We start from the raw sequence: 21,598 nt of genomic DNA, 5'->3' as shown, positions 1-21,598 counted from the left end.
GGTGTACAAGTACCGGAATGCGATTCTTTACCTTGTGGAGAATCACGCGACGACGATCGTTGTCGGAGAGACTGGCAGTGGAAAGACCACTCAAATCCCTCAGGTTTGCCCAGAACCCCCCAATTTTCGATGCCAAAATTGCAACTTGCCCCCCGTTTGCTGTTGGGTTTGTTTGCAAGTGTAATTGCAATGTAAGTGTCTGCTGCATTCAATTTTGTTGCCGTAACTGCTGTTTCAGTTGCATATTGTGTCTGCAAGCATTAGGCTATTTAGACTTATGTCGTATGTTGGGCATGGCGACTTAAATGCCATCTGCAGCTCAAAAGAATTACAACAGTGACTTACAAATACACCGCAAGTCGTTAAGGCTTTTCCGCAATGGCATTTGTTAGCTGTTGCGACAAGCCACACAATGCATCGGTGAAGATTTATTTTGAGTTTGCTGCTATGTTAAAGCTAGTTTTCTGATAGTCCTAGGATCAAAGTAATGGAACCACTTTCTTTCGGCAGTGGAGTGTAGCAGGTCAGAGAGGATGGTCTGTTATTTGATCCGGTTCATGAATGTTTGTAGAGAATTCTTTTCCGAAACCATACGATGAAATGTCTCGGTGGACTCAGAGGTGATATTCGGCCTCTTTGCCTCTAATAAAGTTTGAGAACTTTGACTTGGTGCTTTACTCTTTAGTAAGGATGATTACATGTTAACCAAATAAAAGAACACACTTCAGAACAGAATTTGATCTTCTGATGAATGTTTGATAACAACGAATGTTCTCTTCTATAGTTGAGGATCCTATGGAGGGGCTTCACTAGCTAGGAAGACTATATATTCTTGTGCCTCCCTGAAAATCTATCTGGTATTGGGTCATATGGGGTCCTATGCATCTAGTGTATGCATTTTCTTTTCTATTTTCCCTTGATCAGATATCTTTTCTATCTTCTCTGATCCGACACTGTCATAATCACTCATTGTTTCAAATGATTATTTTGGTATAATTATTGAAATACTGTAGGCCTTCTTTATTTTTTTTATATACGAGTCATTTACTAAATTTACGGATTACCATGATTATTTCTACTACTAATGCATTTTATTTTTTCTTTCAGTATCTTAAGGAGGCAGGTTGGGCTGATGGTGGCCGGGTTATAGCTTGTACTCAGCCTAGGAGATTAGCTGTACAGGTAATGTGATTGTCTCCACCATGATTTTACTGCACTCTTTTGCTTGTTCTTCATGTTTTTCCATAATGATTTTGTCCATTTTCCTAGTAGTTTCTTTCAACACTCTTTGATGTTCATGTCCATTGTAGATATTGGTAAAGATGGTCAAATTTTCAATGGATTATAGCATCTTAACATAAACTCTTTTAGTTTCTTCTCTTTGTATTCAATTAGTGTAGTAACGTGCATGTGCATGTGCACTCCTCTATGACCTTTGCGTGGGAAAAGCTTCATATTTCATAGATATTCCTTAGTATCCATATTACCCGCTAAAGGATATCACCAAGTATCAGAAGGAAACACCTTGCTTTTGTTTATTTAGCTTTCTAAGTTGCCATTATCCATCTCTAGTTAAAGGTCTTTATTTGTAGTGCACATGCTTTGCGTACCTTTTATATTTTGAAAATTTTTCGTTGAACAATTAAAATTCCGAATAAATAAATGAAGTTGTCGAAAGAAATTATAAATAATTGTATGAATAATTATTATAATTTGGACAATTATTTTAATTTAATTGTAAATAATTTAAATAACTATAACATCATAGTTAATCATTTAATATGGTAATATTATCTAATATTTATAGCAACATAGCTGTAATTTTGGATAATTATAATAAACTAAGATCCTATTTTATAACTATCTGATTAATAATAGTTTTATATAGTTATTTGTACTATTAATAAACTCATAAAGTAACATAACAATTTAGCAAATAATTTAATAAATTAGTTTATTATACCATTATTAAATAATTCATTTAATATTGTAATTATTAAGTAATAGTGTAATTATTAATCAAGTAGTACTATTAAAATAATTATACTATCTGTACAATATTTATTTTAATTTAACTATACTATTTATAAAAATAATAGTATAATTCTTAGTCATTGCACTATTATTAAGAGGTGAGGAAATCCATATATAGTTAATAAGAAATTATGAATGCTTAGTGAAATATTAATTAAAGATAATGAATATAATTGAAAATTGTTAAATTTTGAGAGGGTACTAAAGGCAATAAAAAGTTTTGACAACTCAATCTTCTTCTGTAGGTAGTATGAATTTGTTTGCATTGAAGTATTGCAACCATTGACAATTTATTAGGAAACAATGTTGACCTTTTGAAAACCGAGGAGGGATTGGACAATCAACAAGCCAAACAACACCTCACCCCCTCCTGCAACCCGTAAAAGAAACTGCATCACACGCCAAATGCCCAAGTCGTGTTAGAGCGTAGACCTTTGGTTACTTTAATTATTCGTACCAATCAGTTGTAATGAGTTATCAAAGTAATTATTTGTTTGCAAACTAGCAATCTACTAGTATAGTGTTTGGATTACTTCTGTGTACGGACATGCTATGTATATTTTTATTTGCGACTTAATGGAATTTAATAATACTCATACTTTACCAGCATTTTCTTAGTTATAAGAAATACAATGTAAATCTCAATTCTAATCTAGGTAATATGAAGTTTGGTGTTTACCTCCCTCTTCCGCTATTGAACTAAGTCTCTATTGTGCTTGTGTAGTCGGTTGCTTCTCGTGTAGCTGAGGAGATGGATGTTAATTTGGGAGAAGAAGTTGGGTACACTATTCGTTTTGACGACCAAACAAATCCGGTTGGACCTCTTTCCTTTTATTTATTAATTAATAACTTTCTTACTTAAGCATTAACCATGGTTATACTGTAGAATTAAAATTTTCAGTAGGGCAACAACCATTTTCAATATAATTAGATGCAATTCACTAATAAATATTCTTCTAGTTTATGGTACAATGAGTTTATCTGTTTGAGATCTCTCCCCCTCTTCTCTCTCTTGCCAGGAGGCAACAAAGATCAAGTTTCTTACTGATGGTGTATTGCTTAGAGAAATGATGAATGATCCTCTTCTCACCAAATATAGGTGATGCACATTGCACATCGTATTTTATGAATTTTTATATAGAAGTAAACTAAATATACAGTTCATTCGCTTGTAGTTAACATTTCTGGTTACATTTTGTATCCCTTTATGGTGGCTTCACTATTTTGTGGATTTATTATAATTCATATGCTTACCTTATGGTTCACTATAGAAAGTGGCTTGATGATTCTTACAATTTGAAGCTCAGTGCATAAGACAGCTTGATAGTTTTTTGCATATGTATGGTATAGCATTAACTAAAACCATAACAATTAGAGGAGAGGACGGTTCTCTACCCTAAAGATTTATATCAAAGGTCACCTATAAGCCCGTATTTTGTACAATTTTATAGATGAACTTACTAGGCATATTAAGATGATATCCTGTAGGGCATAGGGCATATTTGCTGATGATATTCTATTAGTTGATAAAATTAGAGAAAGGATAGTTTTTAAGTAAACATGTGGACAAATGTCTTAGACTCTAATACTTGAAATAGCAAAAATTTACGAAATGTAATACCCCAAAAAATATGTGAAGAAATAAGTGTGAGATATCATATAGGTTTATGTTCAAGAAAAATCTAGGAGGAGAATTTTTTCACTATTTATGATTAAAGAGTTTGCAATTCATGGAATCAAAGATGAGGTAAAAATGGAGAAGTGATTCTGGAACTTTATACTCATAAAATATTAAATAAGTAAGTTTATTGAGCCCCTAACTTCCCCCTTTATTCTAACTAAGAAGCCCCTAAGTTTTTATTTTTGACAAAGAGGCCCCTAGCTTTCAATTCCGTATTCTAATTAGACCATGTATATGTTCAACCGTTTAAAATATGGACATTTTAGTCGTTATTCTAAATTTTTGAAGGGATCTCTTTCTCTCTCTCTCTCTTTCTCTCCCCTTCTTCCTCTCCCCTTCTTCCTCTCCAAAATGCAACCCTTCTCTATTTCACATATAACTTCTATTTATTCTTCATTTTCTCTCTTTTGTCGAAGCTTGGCAAGCTCCTCTCTTCTCTCTTTGTCCATCATTCATTTCATTTTGAAAATGGCCTTTGAAAGCAACTAATTCTCATAGCCTTTGAAAGTCTTAATTGAAAAAATAACATTAGCAATCGAACAATAACAAAATCATAAAATTTTTGCATAGTTTATCAAGTTCTCAGGTACAAAGTTTTGTAGGCATACAACTAAACTAATGCAATAATAACCCTTGCTAAATATCTATAAAAAGTTTCCCTTGCCCATGCAAAGAAGGAAAATCAGAACTCTGAAAGTATTTTATCCATCGAACTAAGTTTTGTAATAAATCTCTAAATAAAATAGACTAAATATCAGAAACCCCTCCTAACTTTGGACAATTATTGGATAACTCCCCTTGACTTTAAAAGTATTAGAAACATAATCACTTTAACTTTGAGATTTAATCCAAAAAAATCCCTTTACTTTGATATTTTATCAATAAACTCTCCTACTAAAATCTCAAAGTTAAAGGAGTTTCTCTGATATTTTCAAGTTTAGGAGGGTTATCTTTTTTTTTTTTTTTTTTGCTAGTAAGCCTATAAAATGCCCTTTTAAAGATATGAGGTATGGTAACATAGGGAGCTAGGCATACCATAGTAGAGGGCATTTTGCATATGTATCCAACTTATATACCACTCATTTTTATGCCCATCACCTTTCAGAACTACTCTTTAGGACCAAATGACTTCATGAACTGTCATAATATAATATAATAATAAAATGAGGCATAATATAACTGTCTTTTGCTTGTAAACCCAAAATTGACATTCATTTAGTTTTACATTCACCTTTCGTCTCTTATAAACCTAAGCTCTCAACCCTCCACCCCCTTTATTTTTAAATCCACCTACATCCAAAATTATTGTTAGACCCAAATACTTCAATTAAAGTTTTACTTCATATTTTTTAAACCTGCTTATTGAGAATTTAGGTTTACATTGTATTTTTTAAAGTAGCTATTAAACTATTTTATAGTTTCTTTTTTTTTCATAGTAATTTTGCGTCATCCCAATTGTTAATGATTTTTTACCTATAAATTGGAAGTTTTACCCCCATTTATTTATAAACTGACATAACTCTGAAAAGGGCTTTTTTTCCTATAAACCCAAAGCTTTACCTTCTTTATTTAAAAACCTGCCCACTTCCATAAAACACTCTTAGATCCGTAATACTCTCTTAAAAACCAAAAGTATTTTAACTCAGTTTGTATTTCAATTGCTTTATACATGGTCTTAATTGCTATATTTTGTTATTTTGACTATAGTTTTATTTCTAAGTGATTAGATATACATTGTATTTTTCAAACCAAATGCTTAAACAAAATTTTTCGTTGTTCACGCAAATGTCGCGACATCACGTAGGTCAATTTTGCTCGTTGTAGCCTGAAACCAAACATCCCAAAGGGACCATCACTTTCTTTCTTTAGCATCCATGATACAGAAATCAAGTAGGAAATAGAGTTGGAGGATTTCACCTTCATACAATATTAAAATCTGAGTTTGAGGTAACATAGATCTTTTCTCTTTTATTTTGTTGCCAAGTTTGATCCCATCAATGCCTTCAGCACTGTCGCCTTCTTTCGACAATGCACACTAGTTGTTAAGTGATCGATTCCCTCTTTATGATAGCAAAACCCTAAAGTTGGAGAAAAATCCCATATTTCAATTTCATTGATGCTGTTTATTAGGATTCCTCTTTAATAGCAAAAATCCAAAGTTGAAGATAAGTCCAAATTTTGATCTAATCCTCTATGACATATTTATCCTCAGCTGTTTTAAAAGAAAACTGTTTAGTTTTAGTTTGGGGGGCTAATGGGATAATGGAATTAAAACAGGGGGCTTGTTTATGAAAAGTAAAAACATAGGGGCTTCTTAGAATAGAGAGGAAAAAGGTAGGGGCTTAATTAGACTTTTGACACTATGGCCTGGTGCCATCACTTCAATGTGTTGCATACACCCATAGATTTATAGAGAATTCACCTTGACTTTTTCATTCTGTGCTTGTTTGCACCCTACTTCATAATCATTTTAAAACTATGCATACTTGTCACGTATTTACTGAATTCTGAAGTTTCACCTTTGCAAAATGGAAGTTGCTAACTTCTAATGTCTAGACCTTCTTCATTGGTGAAATTTTTTATTCACACAACATAGCAGGTCGTATTAGTCTTTTTGAAATATCAAGGCAACTTTAAACCACTCAAAATTTTTTCCTTATATAAATCATACCAAAAAGTGCCAATAAAATAATGAATACGATCATTAGGATTTCACACCTTTCTAGTGAGACATCCTTATCATGCTCCATCGCTTGTTGACCACTGCTGTTAGCTGCATTTAATATTAATGGGTCACTTGTTATTACATCATTTCTTGAGCAAATCATCCTCTGAGCACTCTTAACTTTCATATACTTGATGCAAATGCTTTAGTGATTAAAATTTTGTATTATGACGTGTTTATTATCTAGAGCTGTGCTTATAATATACTTTTAATTTATTCTTATACGTGTTCAGGGAGTTCCTTAGAAGAATGCATTGTAGACGTTTAAGTTTTGACATCATATAATCAACTTTTTGTATATAACTCCTTCTAAGGCTAGCTTCATTAGAATCTTGGGAGCATGTGACGGATCTAAAGGTCCAGTTGGACTTCTAGAATTAGGGAGTAGGGGTTGTGACCTTTTTGGACGTGGAATGAAATTGTCACCTCAAATTTAGGCTATTTAGCATGTCATATCTTTGAGTTAATAATTCCAGCTATGAGCTGGTGTGACAATGCTTGTTTGGGTTCAAAGAAAAAGTACATAAAAGAAAAACACTATGGTTTCCTTTTGTCTTTGTGCTATCAGTACATGCTAACTCTTGTTGTAGTTTGAGTTTATGGAAACTGGTGAGGGTTAGTTGCTTACACCAGCTAACTCTTATCACCAAACAAAGGCCTAAGTATTTGAATCTGGTACTGAGTTTAAGAAAGCGGAAGAAAGAAATGTGACACAGCCTTTTATCCACCATGATTGCCCCACAATTCTCTCACAATTATCGAAGTTTGTTGTCCCTACCTCTGAGCTATGATGTACGGATACGGATACGGGATACGGATACGACACAGACACGGATACATGATATTATCCAAAATCCAAAAAAATAGGATACGGGGATACGGCGAGATTTTTTTTTAAATTATTATTATATATAGAAAAATTTATAAAATTCAACTAACAATCTAAACTAATAAGTTGTTGCTCACTGACTTTGTTTTCCTTTTTACAGATAATACTTGACAACTAACAATCTAAACTAATAAGTTGTTGCTCACTGACTTTGTTTTCCTTTTTACAGATAATACTTGAGAGTTAAGTAGCAACGAGCAAGGATGAAGGATCAATCAAATTTTCTAACACAGCTACCAAAATAAATATCCATAATTCATTCATTAAATATGTATATTCAAATTGTCCATAATTCATTCATTAAATATGTATATTCAAATTGTATTCATATTTTCTAATTAGGATGTGGTTCTTGTTTTACTTGGTGTACATATAAAAAAGAGATCAAATTGTATTCATATTTTCTAATTAGGATGTGGTTCTTGTTTTACTTGGTGTACATATAAAAAAGAGAATAAATTCCAACAAGAGGAAACTTACCAACAAGAGAGAAGTAAACTTATGTGATAAATGCAAAGGTGTGAACGTAATATTATTATTGACTAACAATTGCCAACAAGAGGAAACTTGCATGTAGACATCGTGCCATTGCAGAACAATATTCGAAGGTGTTGATATAAATTAAATATTCAAACATTTTTAATGTTTCTTCCCTTCACATACGTATTGACAAAATGATCATTTGAAATTAACGTGAAGAAAATGGACAATTGAGAGTAACAAGTTATTTGTATTTATAGTTTAGAATGTTTAAAACACAATAATGTTCACTGCAGATTCATTTGTATAGAAAATGGACAAATTTCCCAATGCTTACTAGACACATCAATGAATCAAGTTAGAGAGACTGAGATAAGAGAGAGACTGAGACTAGACATAACAAAAAAAAATAGTTTTTTCAAAAAAAAAAGAAAAAACTAAGATAAGAGAGACTGAGAGGGACGAAGAGATTGAGAGATAGAAAGAGACTGAGAGGGAAAAGGAGAATAAGAGAGATGAAGAGATCGACGGAGAGAGACGAACAGAAAAGAGAGAACGATTCAGAGAGAGACTCAGAGAGGAGAGATTGAGAGAGAAAAGGAGAGAGAAAGAGAATAAGAGAGACAGAGAGAGAGACTACGGATTTGTGGCGGCGTCGAGGTCGAGGATCGAGAGAGAGACGAAGATCGAGAGAGAGAGAGACTGACCTGTGATTTTCGTCGAGCGTCGAGGTCTTCGTCGAGCGTCGAGGTCGAGGATGAGCGTCGAGGTCGAGGTCTTCGTCGAGCGTCGAGGACGGCTAGGAGATCTTCGTCGAGCGTCGAGGTCGAGGACGAGGAGATCTTCATCGAGGGTCGAGCGTCGAGGACGAAATCAGTGATTTTGAGGGAGCGACGAGGACGAGGGATCCAAAGAGAGCTGTGAGTTGTGACGGCGTCGGCGTCAGGTAAGTGAAAATTAGGGTTTAGTTTTGGGGTTTGGGTTTGGGTTTCGGGTTTACGTGTTTCTTCATCCGTTTTTTTTCTTTGGTTCCGTCGTATCCTAGCCGTGTCCCAAACCCCGTTTGACCGTGTCCACCATAGTTTGACCATTGACCCGTGTCGGACACGGATTGACCGTGTCCGACACGTGTCGTGCACGAATCCGTGTCCGATTCGTGTCGGACAAGGATTCGTGGCCTCCGGGGGTGAATCCGTGCTTCATAGCCTCTGAGTATGAGATATGCAAGCTTCTCTTAGAAACTTGATCTAATTTTCTAATCCCATCATTACATCAAATTTTATCATGACTGGCTGGAGGACCAACTGCTTTATGATTATGCTTTAGATTTAAGGTGTTAACCACATGACTGGTCTGATTTTTCCTGTGAAAATAGTTTTATGTTACATTGATTCCATGCCCAATATTTCAAGTTGTATTTGCTCAGTTCGAGCATATCTGTTCCTTGTTCTCAGTGGCGAGCTTATCATTTAGCATGCAAGTTGCGAAAACTCCATTTTGAGCTTTATTAATGTTTTCATCTCTCTTTAGATTAAATATCATTGGTTATGAATGCATCACCATCCCCATTTTTTTTTTGGCAAATGGAGGCTTTATTTCTATACCTTAATCTTGCCTAGTAATTTTCCATCCTTGTTCTTTGATTAGTGTCATAATGGTGGATGAGGCTCACGAAAGATCCCTCTCAACTGACATGCTACTGGGCCTCCTGAAAAAGGTTCCAAATTTAAACCTTTCAACTAGTTCTTATAACAGCATATGTCCAGTTCAAGCTAATTTTTATCCTCAGATGTAACAGATCCAACGTCGTAGACCTGAATTGCGTCTAATCATATCTTCTGCAACAATTGAGGCAAAATCCATGGCAAAATTTTTCCATATCAGGTGCTGTAATAGAAGAAGTGCTACATGTCTCTTTTGGAGTTGTATACCTTATTTATCACTAGATTATTCTAGATTATCTTACCCTGTGCAGCCTTTTATTTGGTTGAAGGCCCTCTCAATCATGGATGTCAATTTCACATTAACTTGTCTAGACTAAACCACTATAGAACCAGAAATCTTGTTTCCTTACTTTTCATCAAACCTAACCAGTAGCCTAATATCCTAGTTAGTAGTTAGCTTTGTGTTGTTGATCATCTCAAGGTAACTTGCTGTTTGGCATGATTCCCTAAAGTTGGTAAACTTTTGATGTTCAAGAAGGAATGAACTATTATAAAATAGTTGATCCATATGTAGCCTACAAATTCCTAGATCAGGCAAGAAATAAGATATAATTTATGAGATGTACATGGAGCTTGTTCATCTCTATGTCATGCAATAATTCATTAAGCCAAGATCCAAATGGAATTACATTCAAATCCAATGAAATCTTTTATGAGTTTGAGTTTTTTCCCCCATATTTTGTTTTTTGTTTTTTGGTCTCCCTCAGAAAGAAGAATCAGGTGGAGGCCTCTGAAGACTCTGTTCCCAAGAAAATGCCGGCTATTCTTTCTGTAGAAGTAAGTTCTGAACTTAGCTTGAAGTCAATCTTAAGTATGAATTTAGCGACAAGGAGCTTTCTAGTAATTTCTGAGATGATAATGTTATAAACTCAGCTCATATGGTGCAAATGCTTTCAATGTAACAGGGTAAAAGCTATCCAGTAGAAATTCATTACCTTGAGGAGCCTACCTCGGATTATGTCCAAGCAGTTGTTAGTACTGTGAAGTCGATTCATGATGAGGTAGATTGCTGCTTATTTGGCATTAAGGAAATAACGTTCTGTCATGTAATATTTGTTATTATAAATTCATAATTACTGCCAAAACCTTCTTGATTAGTTTCAATAAAATTTCTTTGCTACTTGAATCTGTAATGTTTCACTTAAAGGTGTTTTTCACTTCTACATCATTATCTTAAGATTCTTACATATTTTTTGTTTTGAAGGAATCACAAGGCGACATTCTTGTATTCCTGACAGGTCAAGATGATATTGATGCTGCTGTACAATTACTTACAGATGATGCTCGAGACAATAGGAGACACTCTTCTGGTAGTGTTATAGCAATTCCATTTTTTTGTTAGTGAAATGGAGTGATTTTCAAGAACTGTCAGCCTAGCATTCTCCAGAAGAAACTTAATTTCATTTGACTTTATAGACTGCAGAATACAAATTCGGTTAAGGGAGTAACTTAATCTGTGTTTTACTCATTGTTTTAAATATCCCCGACATGGCCCGATATATCCCCCGATATATCCTTTTACAGGGCTTGCCGCAACCGATATGGTCTTTAAATATCCTTTACCGCTTTTTGGCTATTTTGAGTGATAAATCCCCGATATGGCCGATATATTAGCCGATATGTGGACCAATATATCTTTTTATATAGCTTGTTGCAAAATAATATACCGTGTTTGGAATATTTGGGCGAGATATCAAGATTTCCCCATTATATCAAATGGCATTTTGCCCTAAAAAAAGCATATTGAATGTTGCAACATTGCTTTGCACTTTTGTTTGTTTTAGAAGGTTGATTAGTGATCCTAAACATATATTATTCATATTTTGTATGCTTAAATTTTATTATATATGTTGAGATTACATTTTAATGCATTATACTATGTATGCAAACATTCATTATGGCATTCCAATATTTATCACATATCCCCGATATCGGCAATCCGATATGAATTTTGGCCATCCGATATTTCCCCGATATCCGATATTTAAAACCTTGGTTTTACTCTTTTAAGTCCTTGTTTATCTTTTGTCCTTTCACATCTTTGTCAATCCATGCATATTTGCTTCTTTTTTTTCTTTTTTTTTCTTATTCATATTGGCAAGTGCAGGTGAAAAGTCATCATGATTTTTACCCTCATAGTTGTATGATGTGCACATGTTTTATTTTCTGATGTTTTATCCTTTGTTTATGTTTCTTTTTGAGTCATTAGTTGTCCCAGCTTCATGTTCATTGAACTATAATTGGTAATGAACTCTTTTTTAGCTTGACAGTCAAACCTTCTTACTTGCTGCTTAGTTTGCCTGCCTCAAAATTTACATGTGAACTCCTAATGTGGAGAGAGCATCGTTAGGTATGAAATACTACTCATTTGCGCTAAGCCAATTTCATTTACAAGGACTGTTGAGAAAGAACCATTTTCTTGATTCACATTTGTGCATATTTGCAGATATAGGTCCCAGTATTTAGAACACCCATCATGCAGAACATGGGTATTTCTGCAGCTTTGGTTTTAATCAATTGAACCCATTCGAGTTTCTTAAACTACAATTATTTATGCCACAGTGAACACATAATCTCAAATTGTTTATTGTTGGTTATATAAAAATTCCATTATAATGGACTGCATGAGTTCATTAAGTAGTTGTTTTGGCTCCTGGTGTTTCTTTTCGTGCCCGATACAATTCTTTCAGCAAGGTTTGACAGTGCTAACAAGTTACTTAGTCCAAATTTTTGATAATGTTTGGATATATGTAGCATCTCTTTTTAGCTAGGCTTGTTTGACAAACTTGTTGCTTACATTCTAATTCAATGTCTCAATGTTTATTTTGACTATGCCTGTCAAATGCTTGTAAGACTAAAATTGACATACAGATGTAACTTTTATCTGTTTTTCAATTGAGGATGTTTTGAGACTGAGCTGACGTAGATTCCACCCATTGTTACTTTCTTATTTCCAGGGTTGCTGATTTTACCATTGTACTCAGGACTTTCACGTGCAGACCAGGTTTAGTATTCTGAAGATTATGAAACTATCCAACTTATTATTATTTTGGTGGAAGTATTTATTTTTCGATATTCCTTGTTTTCCTTTAAGGACTTAGTGTTTGCTCCAACCCCCAAGGGGAAAAGGAAAGTTATCATATCAACCAATATTGCTGAAACATCATTGACTTTGGAGGTATTGTTTATGCCTTTTTCATTATCTATAAGGCACTCTACAGTCAACAGAGACAATTAAATTTAAAATGTTTTCAAAATTTTGCAGGGAGTGGTTTACGTTGTAGATAGTGGTTTCTCCAAGCAGCGGTTTTATAATCCGGTAAGTATTTTCTTTAATTTTATGCATCTGTAAATATTTCTTACTCTATTTATGTTAGCCTTGTGCTGGATGGATACATATAAATCATTTTCAGCTTCGTGCTAACAGTGATGACTGGCTCAAAGTTAGATTATATAAGAGATGATTCCTTGGTAGCTACCAGTATGTGTTGCTATTTTAAAGTACTGCCAACTAAAACCAACTAAAATCTACTACCAACTACCAAGCATTTCCTTCATTCTCCAAGTGTGATCTAATCCATAATGGCTCCTATGAATCTACGATTTAGAAAGATTTAACACAATATCCATATCTTTATATATTTCTTGGCATCTTGTAAATCTTAGTCTGCCAGCTTATTTGTTTTGTCTCCATGAGCCTCCACATTTGCTTCTCAGTTTAGATTAGTGGCAGTTGGATAGGAAAAGCATTGGCTCGTCTTGTACAGTTGTACTATGAACCGAACATGTTTGTCTACTTTATTACTTGAGTCTGAGGTGATGATGACGGGTCATCCTTTGCTCCCTCTTCTTTGCTAGCATGAAAGCTCCCTTCCAACGTCATGAAGTTAATATCTTCTTGTTGATCAATCCCTTTTACGCAGTTGCTTCTATGAGCAGGAAGCTTTTGTCATTTAAACCCTTTACTCAGTTGATAAATCTGTTTTGTTCTTCCATGATGACTCGATTCTTTAATTACCTGTATGTATTATCCTAACTAAAACTTTATAATTACCCTCTTGGCTCCTTCCAGCTCCCCAGTTCACTATCTTTCTCATTTCCTCATTCGTAAAAGAGAATTCCGCTTAGCAATTACCTTTAGCTCTTCAGTAAATTTAGAGGACAAATAGCAGTTCTTCCTTTGTAAACTTGAACCAGTTGGCCTTTTATAGGTGAGATAGCCTTCCTCTAGTTCAATGAGACTTTTTCTAGGATGTCTGTGCTGGCTTGGGTAAGATGTGGCTCCTCTGTCCACAGGGCCTTACAGTGATGCAACAAAAATTTGCTTCAAGGAAAATTTTTAGATGGTAATAAGGTTTTCATCTACTTGCCTACTGATGATTAAAATGTTTATCATATTCAGAGTTCATAATGAGATCCCACTGTTCAATTTTCCCTTAAAATTTTATATAATGTTGATGCCACATTGATATCGTTGCATATAGAAAATTCCCCACACCTTGGTGACTTCTTGACACTGGAACTTTAAAGATCTTATTTTAGTTAGCATCTTCTCATTTTTTGTGAAGTAAATTTTTTGAAATCTTTATGTCTTGAGCTAATTTTCCCTCTGCTTTTTCCGAGTGTTATGAAAGTAATCTGACTTCTTCAGCATACTTGTTAGGTTTCTGATATCGAGAATTTGGTGGTTGCACCAATATCAAAGGCGTCTGCGAAACAAAGGGCAGGGAGAGCTGGAAGAATAAGACCAGGGAAGTGTTTTAGGTACATGCCTTACCAAATATTTGGCATATCCTCTCTATGCTTGCCAATAAGCTAACTTTCTAATATATAATTATTCGTCACATAATCCACAGCAGCTACAAGCCTCTTGCACATGAGAATTGCGATATATATATATATATATATGTTTGTGTGTGTGTGTGTGTGTTTGCGCATGCATGTGGGTAGTTTCACTTATTACTGAACATACATAACATATATGCCCATATGTTTTTGTGTTAGTTACAAGTAGTTCAAGTGTTGATCCAGGAATTACTTAGGGAGGATATAAAGAACTATTTAAAATAAGAATCAAATATGAAAAATAAAGTAATACGAGGTAATTTTGATCATAATGTGCTACTGACTTCTTATAGAATTTGATTCATTCTCGTTTGGGTAGGTTTTCATAAATTTGTATTAGAATATCAATGGGCAAAGGCACATATAGAGCCCCAAGCTGGTAAACCTCTGCAGAGGTAGATTGTAATGCTGTTAAGCCATGCCCTTGTTGGATCTAGAGGGGACACGTAAATTCCAACTTTCTTAGTCATAAGAAGCAAAGGATTATGTAGGAATTTTTCTCCGTAGACTAGTTGAACATGCATGGCTTATAATCAAAGCTCGAAATCTCAATATCTGGTATTGGGTCTTATATTCTGAATTCAGTATCAGGAGCCTCATCTGTCACAGTGGTTTCCGATTAGATTTATCAAATAATCGAAATTGGTGCTTAATGTTTTTAATGAATCATTAAAAATATCAAATAATTGCAAAAAAAAGTTAGTAATATGTTGGCATTCTTGAATAGTTGACAAATTTTAGATTATGTTTTGATGGAACACTAATTAGTTTGCAAACAGATATAGAAATGAGTTGTTAAATATTGATGACGCAACATTAATGACATCAGATGGCTTTTTAAATGTGTATATTAATTAGCATGCGAATGCAGCTGAGAAGAAAATTTATGAATATTGTATTAGAAAGCATTAATCTGTGTACAACTGATGTTATTGTGTTGATTACTTAAAACTATCCATTGACAAGTAATAACTTACTAGGTTATTGAAATACTTTACAATATATGGCCTATTTTTTATATTTGGATCCATTAATTTTCAAAATCATTAACTTTCGCTCGTGGTTTTAAACATATCAAGTGTTTTGAAATTGAATTTAGTAAATTACTATCTGCATTGCTTTTTTAAAGCCATCCCTTTCCTTTATCAGATCAAGAACACTTTTACTTCAGTAATTAGAATATATTGAAATATATGGTTGACTTTTGTCTCAAGAGTATTCAATATTTTATTTAATCCCCTATACCAGGCTATATACAGAAGATTATTTCCAGAAGGAAATGCCTGCAGAGGGAGTTCCAGAAATGCAAAGGTCAAACCTTGTCTCTTGTGTAATCCAAGTATGTATGCTTTATTTGTGTAATCTTTTTATTATTGTTTGATTCTTGTTAATAAAACTACAGTTTTTGGTATTCCTCATTATGCATATGAACTAAATTTTGGTTGACTGCCTCTATGAACCATTCTCCTTTATTTCTAATCATCCTTGTACATTTTTCAGTGTACCATTGCTGTTTTCCAGTGTTCAATTAAAAACAAATTTAACATTTCATTTCATCATATGTTTCTTGGTATTTGCATTTATTTCCTATATTTCTAAATTACGAGTCAATATTCTTTAGATGCAATATCTTGCAGCTTTAATTTTTTTATTTGAGATTTTTCCTGTTTGGAAGGTTCACAGTTTTGAGTTCGTAACTGGAAATGATTAATCAGCTGCATTGATAAATTAAGAGAGGAGCATCAATGTTCTTCACAGCTTATCAACAGATTCAACACAATTTGCATTGAGAAGATGAGATATAGAATTTGGTAGCCCTACTTGTTATAGGGTATGAGTTAAGCTACAAAATCTAGGTGTGAGAGTTTTGCGGTGGAATATGTGATCTTGGATATATTTGTAGAAACTTGAAGGCTCGGGAATCACTGAATGTAAGTATTTACTATTTATGCACTTTTGGGTCACAAGACACTCAAGGCAAAACTACAAAAATCCAATATTGATTTTCTAATATCTTCTGAATGGACTTAAAAGGCTTCATGGCCATAAGCTTCTCTCTAGGTAAAATAAGTTTGTCCATTCATGTCAAATATTTTTTAAGATACGTGCAATCATATCCGCCTTTATTTACCTAAAGATACGTATATAGCATTTCCTTGTTGACAATAATATCATGAAATAATATTTTACTTATTTTGCTCTTTTAGCACAATTTGCAAACTTAAATAGTGACCTCATACCTAAAATTTCAAATAACACAATATCCAAGACTTCCAAGTGCACCAAGTGCAATAATTTATCATTGTGTACAAAGAAAGATATGTCTGTGCCTGGGGATGGTGAAGTTTCTCTCTAGATGATATGTAAATCTCTATTCATCATGTCAAATAGGTAAGGAGTCTTCTTCTTGGAACAAAACCGGAGGAATTAGATAAGGATTGGCATTTCTTGGAGTGTCTGCTGTCTTTCGTTGGCTCCTGGATTTATCTTCACAAGGTACAACTGGTATAGTGGACACTAGGCCCGGAGAGACTGTACATGAAAAGCATTAGTTGCTAATAATTCCTGGTTGTTAAACATGAATCTATTTTATAATTGTGTTTTAAATTGATCGTAGAATCTTTTAATATCAGACTTGGTGCACTGGATATGGTGAGGACAGATGCTGACACATTGTGCAATGTCTGTTTGCTAATTATCTTTGAAACATTGTTGTTGTTGTTGTTGTTATGTGTCGTACAAGAATATCAAGAATGTACGAGTTATGTTAGACAAAAACATGCTTTAAACTCAAAATTTTTGGCTAATTCCATTTAACTGTCCTTATTGCTCTTTGTATAATGTTCTTACCTTGTCCATCTTGTGATATTTTCTTTCTGTTGAAGTCTTCTTTGTTCATGCAACAATTCAGTTATATTCTAATTTGTTGTCTATGACACCTTCTGTATTATATTTGGGGGGAAATTGTTACACTATGAAGCACGGACACGCATAACATGAAGCCGTGTCGTGTCGTGTCGTGTCCGTGTCGGACACACGTGTCGAACACACGTATCCTATGTATTTTTTAGGATTTGCCTCGTGTCGGCGTGTCGGATGGCCGTGTCGGATCCGTGTCCGTGCTACATAGTTGTTACATTCTGCTATTGAATATTGTTTGGGATTCTTGCATATATACCCCTCAAATCTCCATCTTTTCAATTTTAGCACCGCCCCACTAACAAAAAAAAAAACACCCCCCTTATAGATCATGTTAATTGCAAAATTACCGTCCAATTTTCTGACATCGGATTTTCTACTCCTCCAGCTTAACAATATTACTTTCTGAATAGGGCAATGCCAAAATACTATGATGTACGGATACGGACACAGATACGACACGGACACGGATACGGGATACGACAAAATCCAAAAAAAAAGGATACGGGGATACGACAAGGATTTTTTTTTAAAATTACTATTATATATAGATGGAACGTAATACGAAAATCTCGATTTAGTATAAATGAGTAACTTTCTACATCAGATTTATGATAATAATATGACGATGGGCTGCTGCTCGAACTCAAAAACCGGAGGAGATGATGATGACATTGGTGGTGGTTGTGCTGGACGGGGAGGAGGAATGAAGGGTGGACTTGAGGAGTCGGAGGAAGGAGTCGTCGGTCGGCGAGATCGGGTCGGAACAACGGAGGTGATTGAATCGAACGGGAGTGAGCTGAGAGATTGAGAGAGAGGATTAGGGTTAGGGTTAGGGTTTTTTCTTTTTTCTTTCGTTTGAGTCAGCTGAGGATCGAATCGAACGGGAGATTTGAGAAATAAGGATGGGTTTTTTAATCGAACGGTTCGGGTTGGATTTTAAAAACCAAACCCACAACTCGCAACCCGAATGAATCATCCTTCAGCGAATCTGAGCCGTATCCGAACTCCTTTGACCATGTCCGAGCCTAATTTGACCGTTGACCCGTGTCGGACACGGATTGATCGTGTCCGACACGTGTCGTGCATGTGTCGTGACGAATCCGTGTCCGATTCGAGTCGGACACGGATTCGTGGCCTCCAGGGGCGAATCCGTGCTTCAGAGCCAAAATATACAATAATTTCTATTTTCCAATAGATTTGCAATACTTTCCGTTTAAAAACTAAAACCGTTGAGTCAGATGCGTAGAAAGTGTGAGAGATTTGGGGGTAATTTTGTGAATACCAAGATGTGAGGGGTAAATTTGCTAATTAGAAAGATTTGAAGGGTATATATATGTAACAACCCCATATTGTTAATCACTTATGCTGCAAGATACATTAACTTCTCTTTGGATGGTTAATTGTTCATGCTATTTCCAGATTTTTATTTCTTTTTTTCTCTGTTCTGATTATGAACTTTTGGTTTATTAATGTCTGCATGTTTATCGTATTCGCATAGTAATACATTTATTCTGTTTTGTAATTGATCATTCTGCATTACAAAATGTGATGGTTTTGAATGTACTGTTGATGGCCAGAAGATAACCTTTTTGAGTTTCTTAGGTTTCTATTCTACTACTACTATCAACAACTATATGTCATTCTTAATGCTTCTGTCTTTGCTGACCCCAAAAATTTGGGATATGGGCTTTCTTGTTAAATTGCTGTTAATGTTACTGTTTTTTAATGTGCAGTTAAAGGCTCTAGGCATAGATAACATTTTGGGCTTTGATTGGCCAGCTTCTCCTTCACCAGAGGCAATGGTGAGAGCACTCGAGGTTCTCTACTCCCTGGAGATTCTTGACGAAGATGCCAAGCTCACTTCGCCTACTGGTTTTCAAGTTGCTGAGATTCCTTTGGTATTCTTCTATTTGAATAGTAGTTTTCTATGAAAATTTCTATCTACTATAATCAGTTCTTTTGTTATTTGTTTAGGAATGTTTAAGGAGTTGAACATATCCTGATATATTTTACAAAAAGCAATCTGTTTTAAATGAATGTAGATAGGATATTCACACACACACACACACACGCGCGCGCGCGCGCAGGTTCATTGTGAGTGCTTCTTATGCACTGTTTAAGCACTACCCAACTTACCTGTGTATTAGAGAAAGCCATTCTCCTCTTGCATGAATTGGATTTGATGTACACATATAACTTTCTACACAAATTCTGTTAATATGTTCGTACAGTCCATACCTTTTGTGCTCTCATATTTTCAAGTTTTTGAACGGACTCTTATTTTCCTGATTGATCCATATGTCAGTTGGAAGGAGTTAGCAACAACCCTAATTGTCCACCTTTTGCTGTCAATTTCGTGAAGCCTAGTTTTACATAACCTGTTTTCTGGTTTAGCATTTACTATAAGCCGCAGTATTTTCTTTTGGCTTTGAGATGGTTTTGTGAATCCACCTGGGTTTATCGAGTTCATATTGTGAATTAAACTAATAATGCCTTTTGAGGGGCTTGTTTATAAGATATTTAATACCTAGATAATCAGATGCTTTTTTAAGTGGGTAGTTGGATTGCATGAAGTTATGAATTTTGTCAATCTGTTTTGTCTGTTCAGTGGGTTGATACATAGCTCTGTAGAAGGGAAGTACTTGCAAATTTGTTATTAAAGAGTGGTCACTAATCTGCCACATGAACTTTAGGCACCTTATTTGGATTTAGCTGATGTTGGCTACCCTGATGTGGTATCTGCATTGTGTAAGACATGCCGTTGTAATGCGTTGCTGTCCTACGATTGTGTGAAGTTCTACGTGCTTTTCCTTTAGACTGGAGCCATTTTGATATAAGACTTTGAACACATGTTATTTCATGGTTGATATGCCATCTTATTTTTTCACAACTTGTTGGTCAGGACCCTATGATTGCAAAGATGATATTATCAGCAAATACTCTTGGATGCTCTGAGGAAATAATTACTATTGCAGCAGTGCTATCTGTTCAGGTGATACTTCTGCACACTAAATTCCAGTTCTCACTACAATATTATTAGAAAATTTGTCGAGGTATTACAACATTGACTGCCATACAACTTTTGCAGTCTATCTGGGTTCCTCTTCGGGGAACCAAAAAAGAATTTGATGAAGTAAAGCTTCGGTTCGCTGCTGCAGAGGTTAAAAACTATACTTTTGCATCTAATATAAATTATTAGTCACGGTGTTTGTTTCCTCATGGGTTCTATATTTTATACGATATTGAACTGTAATAATTTTTGGTAAACACCTTGAGATACAATTTTTCATTTACTAAATAGTAACTTGCCAATTGTTTTGAATAGTGCGGATTTAGGAACAAGTTAATTTATGTGCCCCTTCTATCATTTATACTGTGCAGTTGCTATCTCTTGCTTTACTTGGATTGATCAGTAAATTCTCAGTATTGCTTTTAATTACAGCTAGAACCATCAAATTGTACTTTAGCTGGAGTTTTCTTTTAATGAATAGTAATGTTGCCCTTGCGGTAACCACGTCGTGGCCAATATAGAGGAAAGGCAAAACCTCATTGTTTCGGTACATTCCTACTGCAGGTGCTTTATACACTCTAAAGGACAAAAAAAGTCTTAAGACTATTCTTGTTTTCTAAGGTTATAAATTTGGTGCATAATATATTCTTGATTCCCTGTTGACTGATTCTAATAACAATACTTGCTCTTTCATATGTTATCACATCACACTACAATCATGTTTTTTCATCCTTTCTGTATAAGAACCTGAGGATTCTGCATGTTCTTAGTTATGATTCATTTGCATGTGGAGAGCCATGCATCTGTGGCCATTGCATGCAGTGGTGCGGGTGGCTGGTGACCATGTTGCTTAAACCAGTGGTCAACCTATATTTAAATGTTTAGTTACATGGTTGGAGTAATTTCTCTTGTTAAACTTTTATGTGTTTGTGACATCTCTGTGTTGCATTTTGCAGGGAGATCATGTGTCGTTCTTAAATATCTATAAAGGATTTCTGAACTCTGGGAAATCGTCACAGTGGTGCTATAAGAACTATATAAATTACCATGCTATGGTGAGAATTTTTAAATAAAAACAGCAATAGCATTGTTCTGTTCTTCTGCTGATGGAGGTTGGATTAGATCAATCTTGGTACATGATAAGTTGTATGATGTGTTTTGCAGAAGAAAGTCATTGATATAAGAGAACAACTAAGCACACTGTTAAAGCGGCTTGGCATAGTTTTGAAATCATGTGAACGGGATACAGAGGTTTGCCTTCTTCTATCATAATTGCTTATTGTTGTCA

General features: G+C 34.7%; 1 protein-coding gene across 1 annotated transcript in view; it reads left to right on the top strand.

Annotated features, from left to right (window-relative positions):
* The window catches only part of LOC109844392 (probable pre-mRNA-splicing factor ATP-dependent RNA helicase DEAH9), a 30,265-nt gene that overhangs the window by 318 nt on the left and 8,349 nt on the right, over positions 1 to 21,598 (top strand). Inside the window, 19 exon segments of the mRNA XM_020413399.1 lie at positions 1 to 103; positions 1,108 to 1,182; positions 2,759 to 2,848; positions 3,054 to 3,133; positions 9,457 to 9,526; positions 9,608 to 9,693; positions 10,241 to 10,310; positions 10,439 to 10,534; positions 10,738 to 10,843; positions 12,491 to 12,537; positions 12,628 to 12,711; positions 12,799 to 12,852; positions 14,197 to 14,297; positions 15,627 to 15,717; positions 19,034 to 19,198; positions 20,203 to 20,292; positions 20,389 to 20,460; positions 21,267 to 21,365; positions 21,475 to 21,561. The exon segment at positions 1 to 103 is cut by the window's left edge and continues 2 nt beyond it. Of these exon segments, the coding sequence (XP_020268988.1) occupies positions 1 to 103; positions 1,108 to 1,182; positions 2,759 to 2,848; positions 3,054 to 3,133; positions 9,457 to 9,526; positions 9,608 to 9,693; positions 10,241 to 10,310; positions 10,439 to 10,534; positions 10,738 to 10,843; positions 12,491 to 12,537; positions 12,628 to 12,711; positions 12,799 to 12,852; positions 14,197 to 14,297; positions 15,627 to 15,717; positions 19,034 to 19,198; positions 20,203 to 20,292; positions 20,389 to 20,460; positions 21,267 to 21,365; positions 21,475 to 21,561 (1,666 nt within the window).

Source organism: Asparagus officinalis, chromosome 6, assembly GCF_001876935.1.
Source record: "Asparagus officinalis chromosome 6, Aspof.V1, whole genome shotgun sequence".
In the NCBI taxonomy this organism is placed as follows: Eukaryota; Viridiplantae; Streptophyta; class Magnoliopsida; order Asparagales; family Asparagaceae; genus Asparagus; species Asparagus officinalis.
The sequence above is the reverse complement of the archived record's forward strand: the minus strand, read 5'-3'. Positions and strand labels throughout refer to the sequence as shown.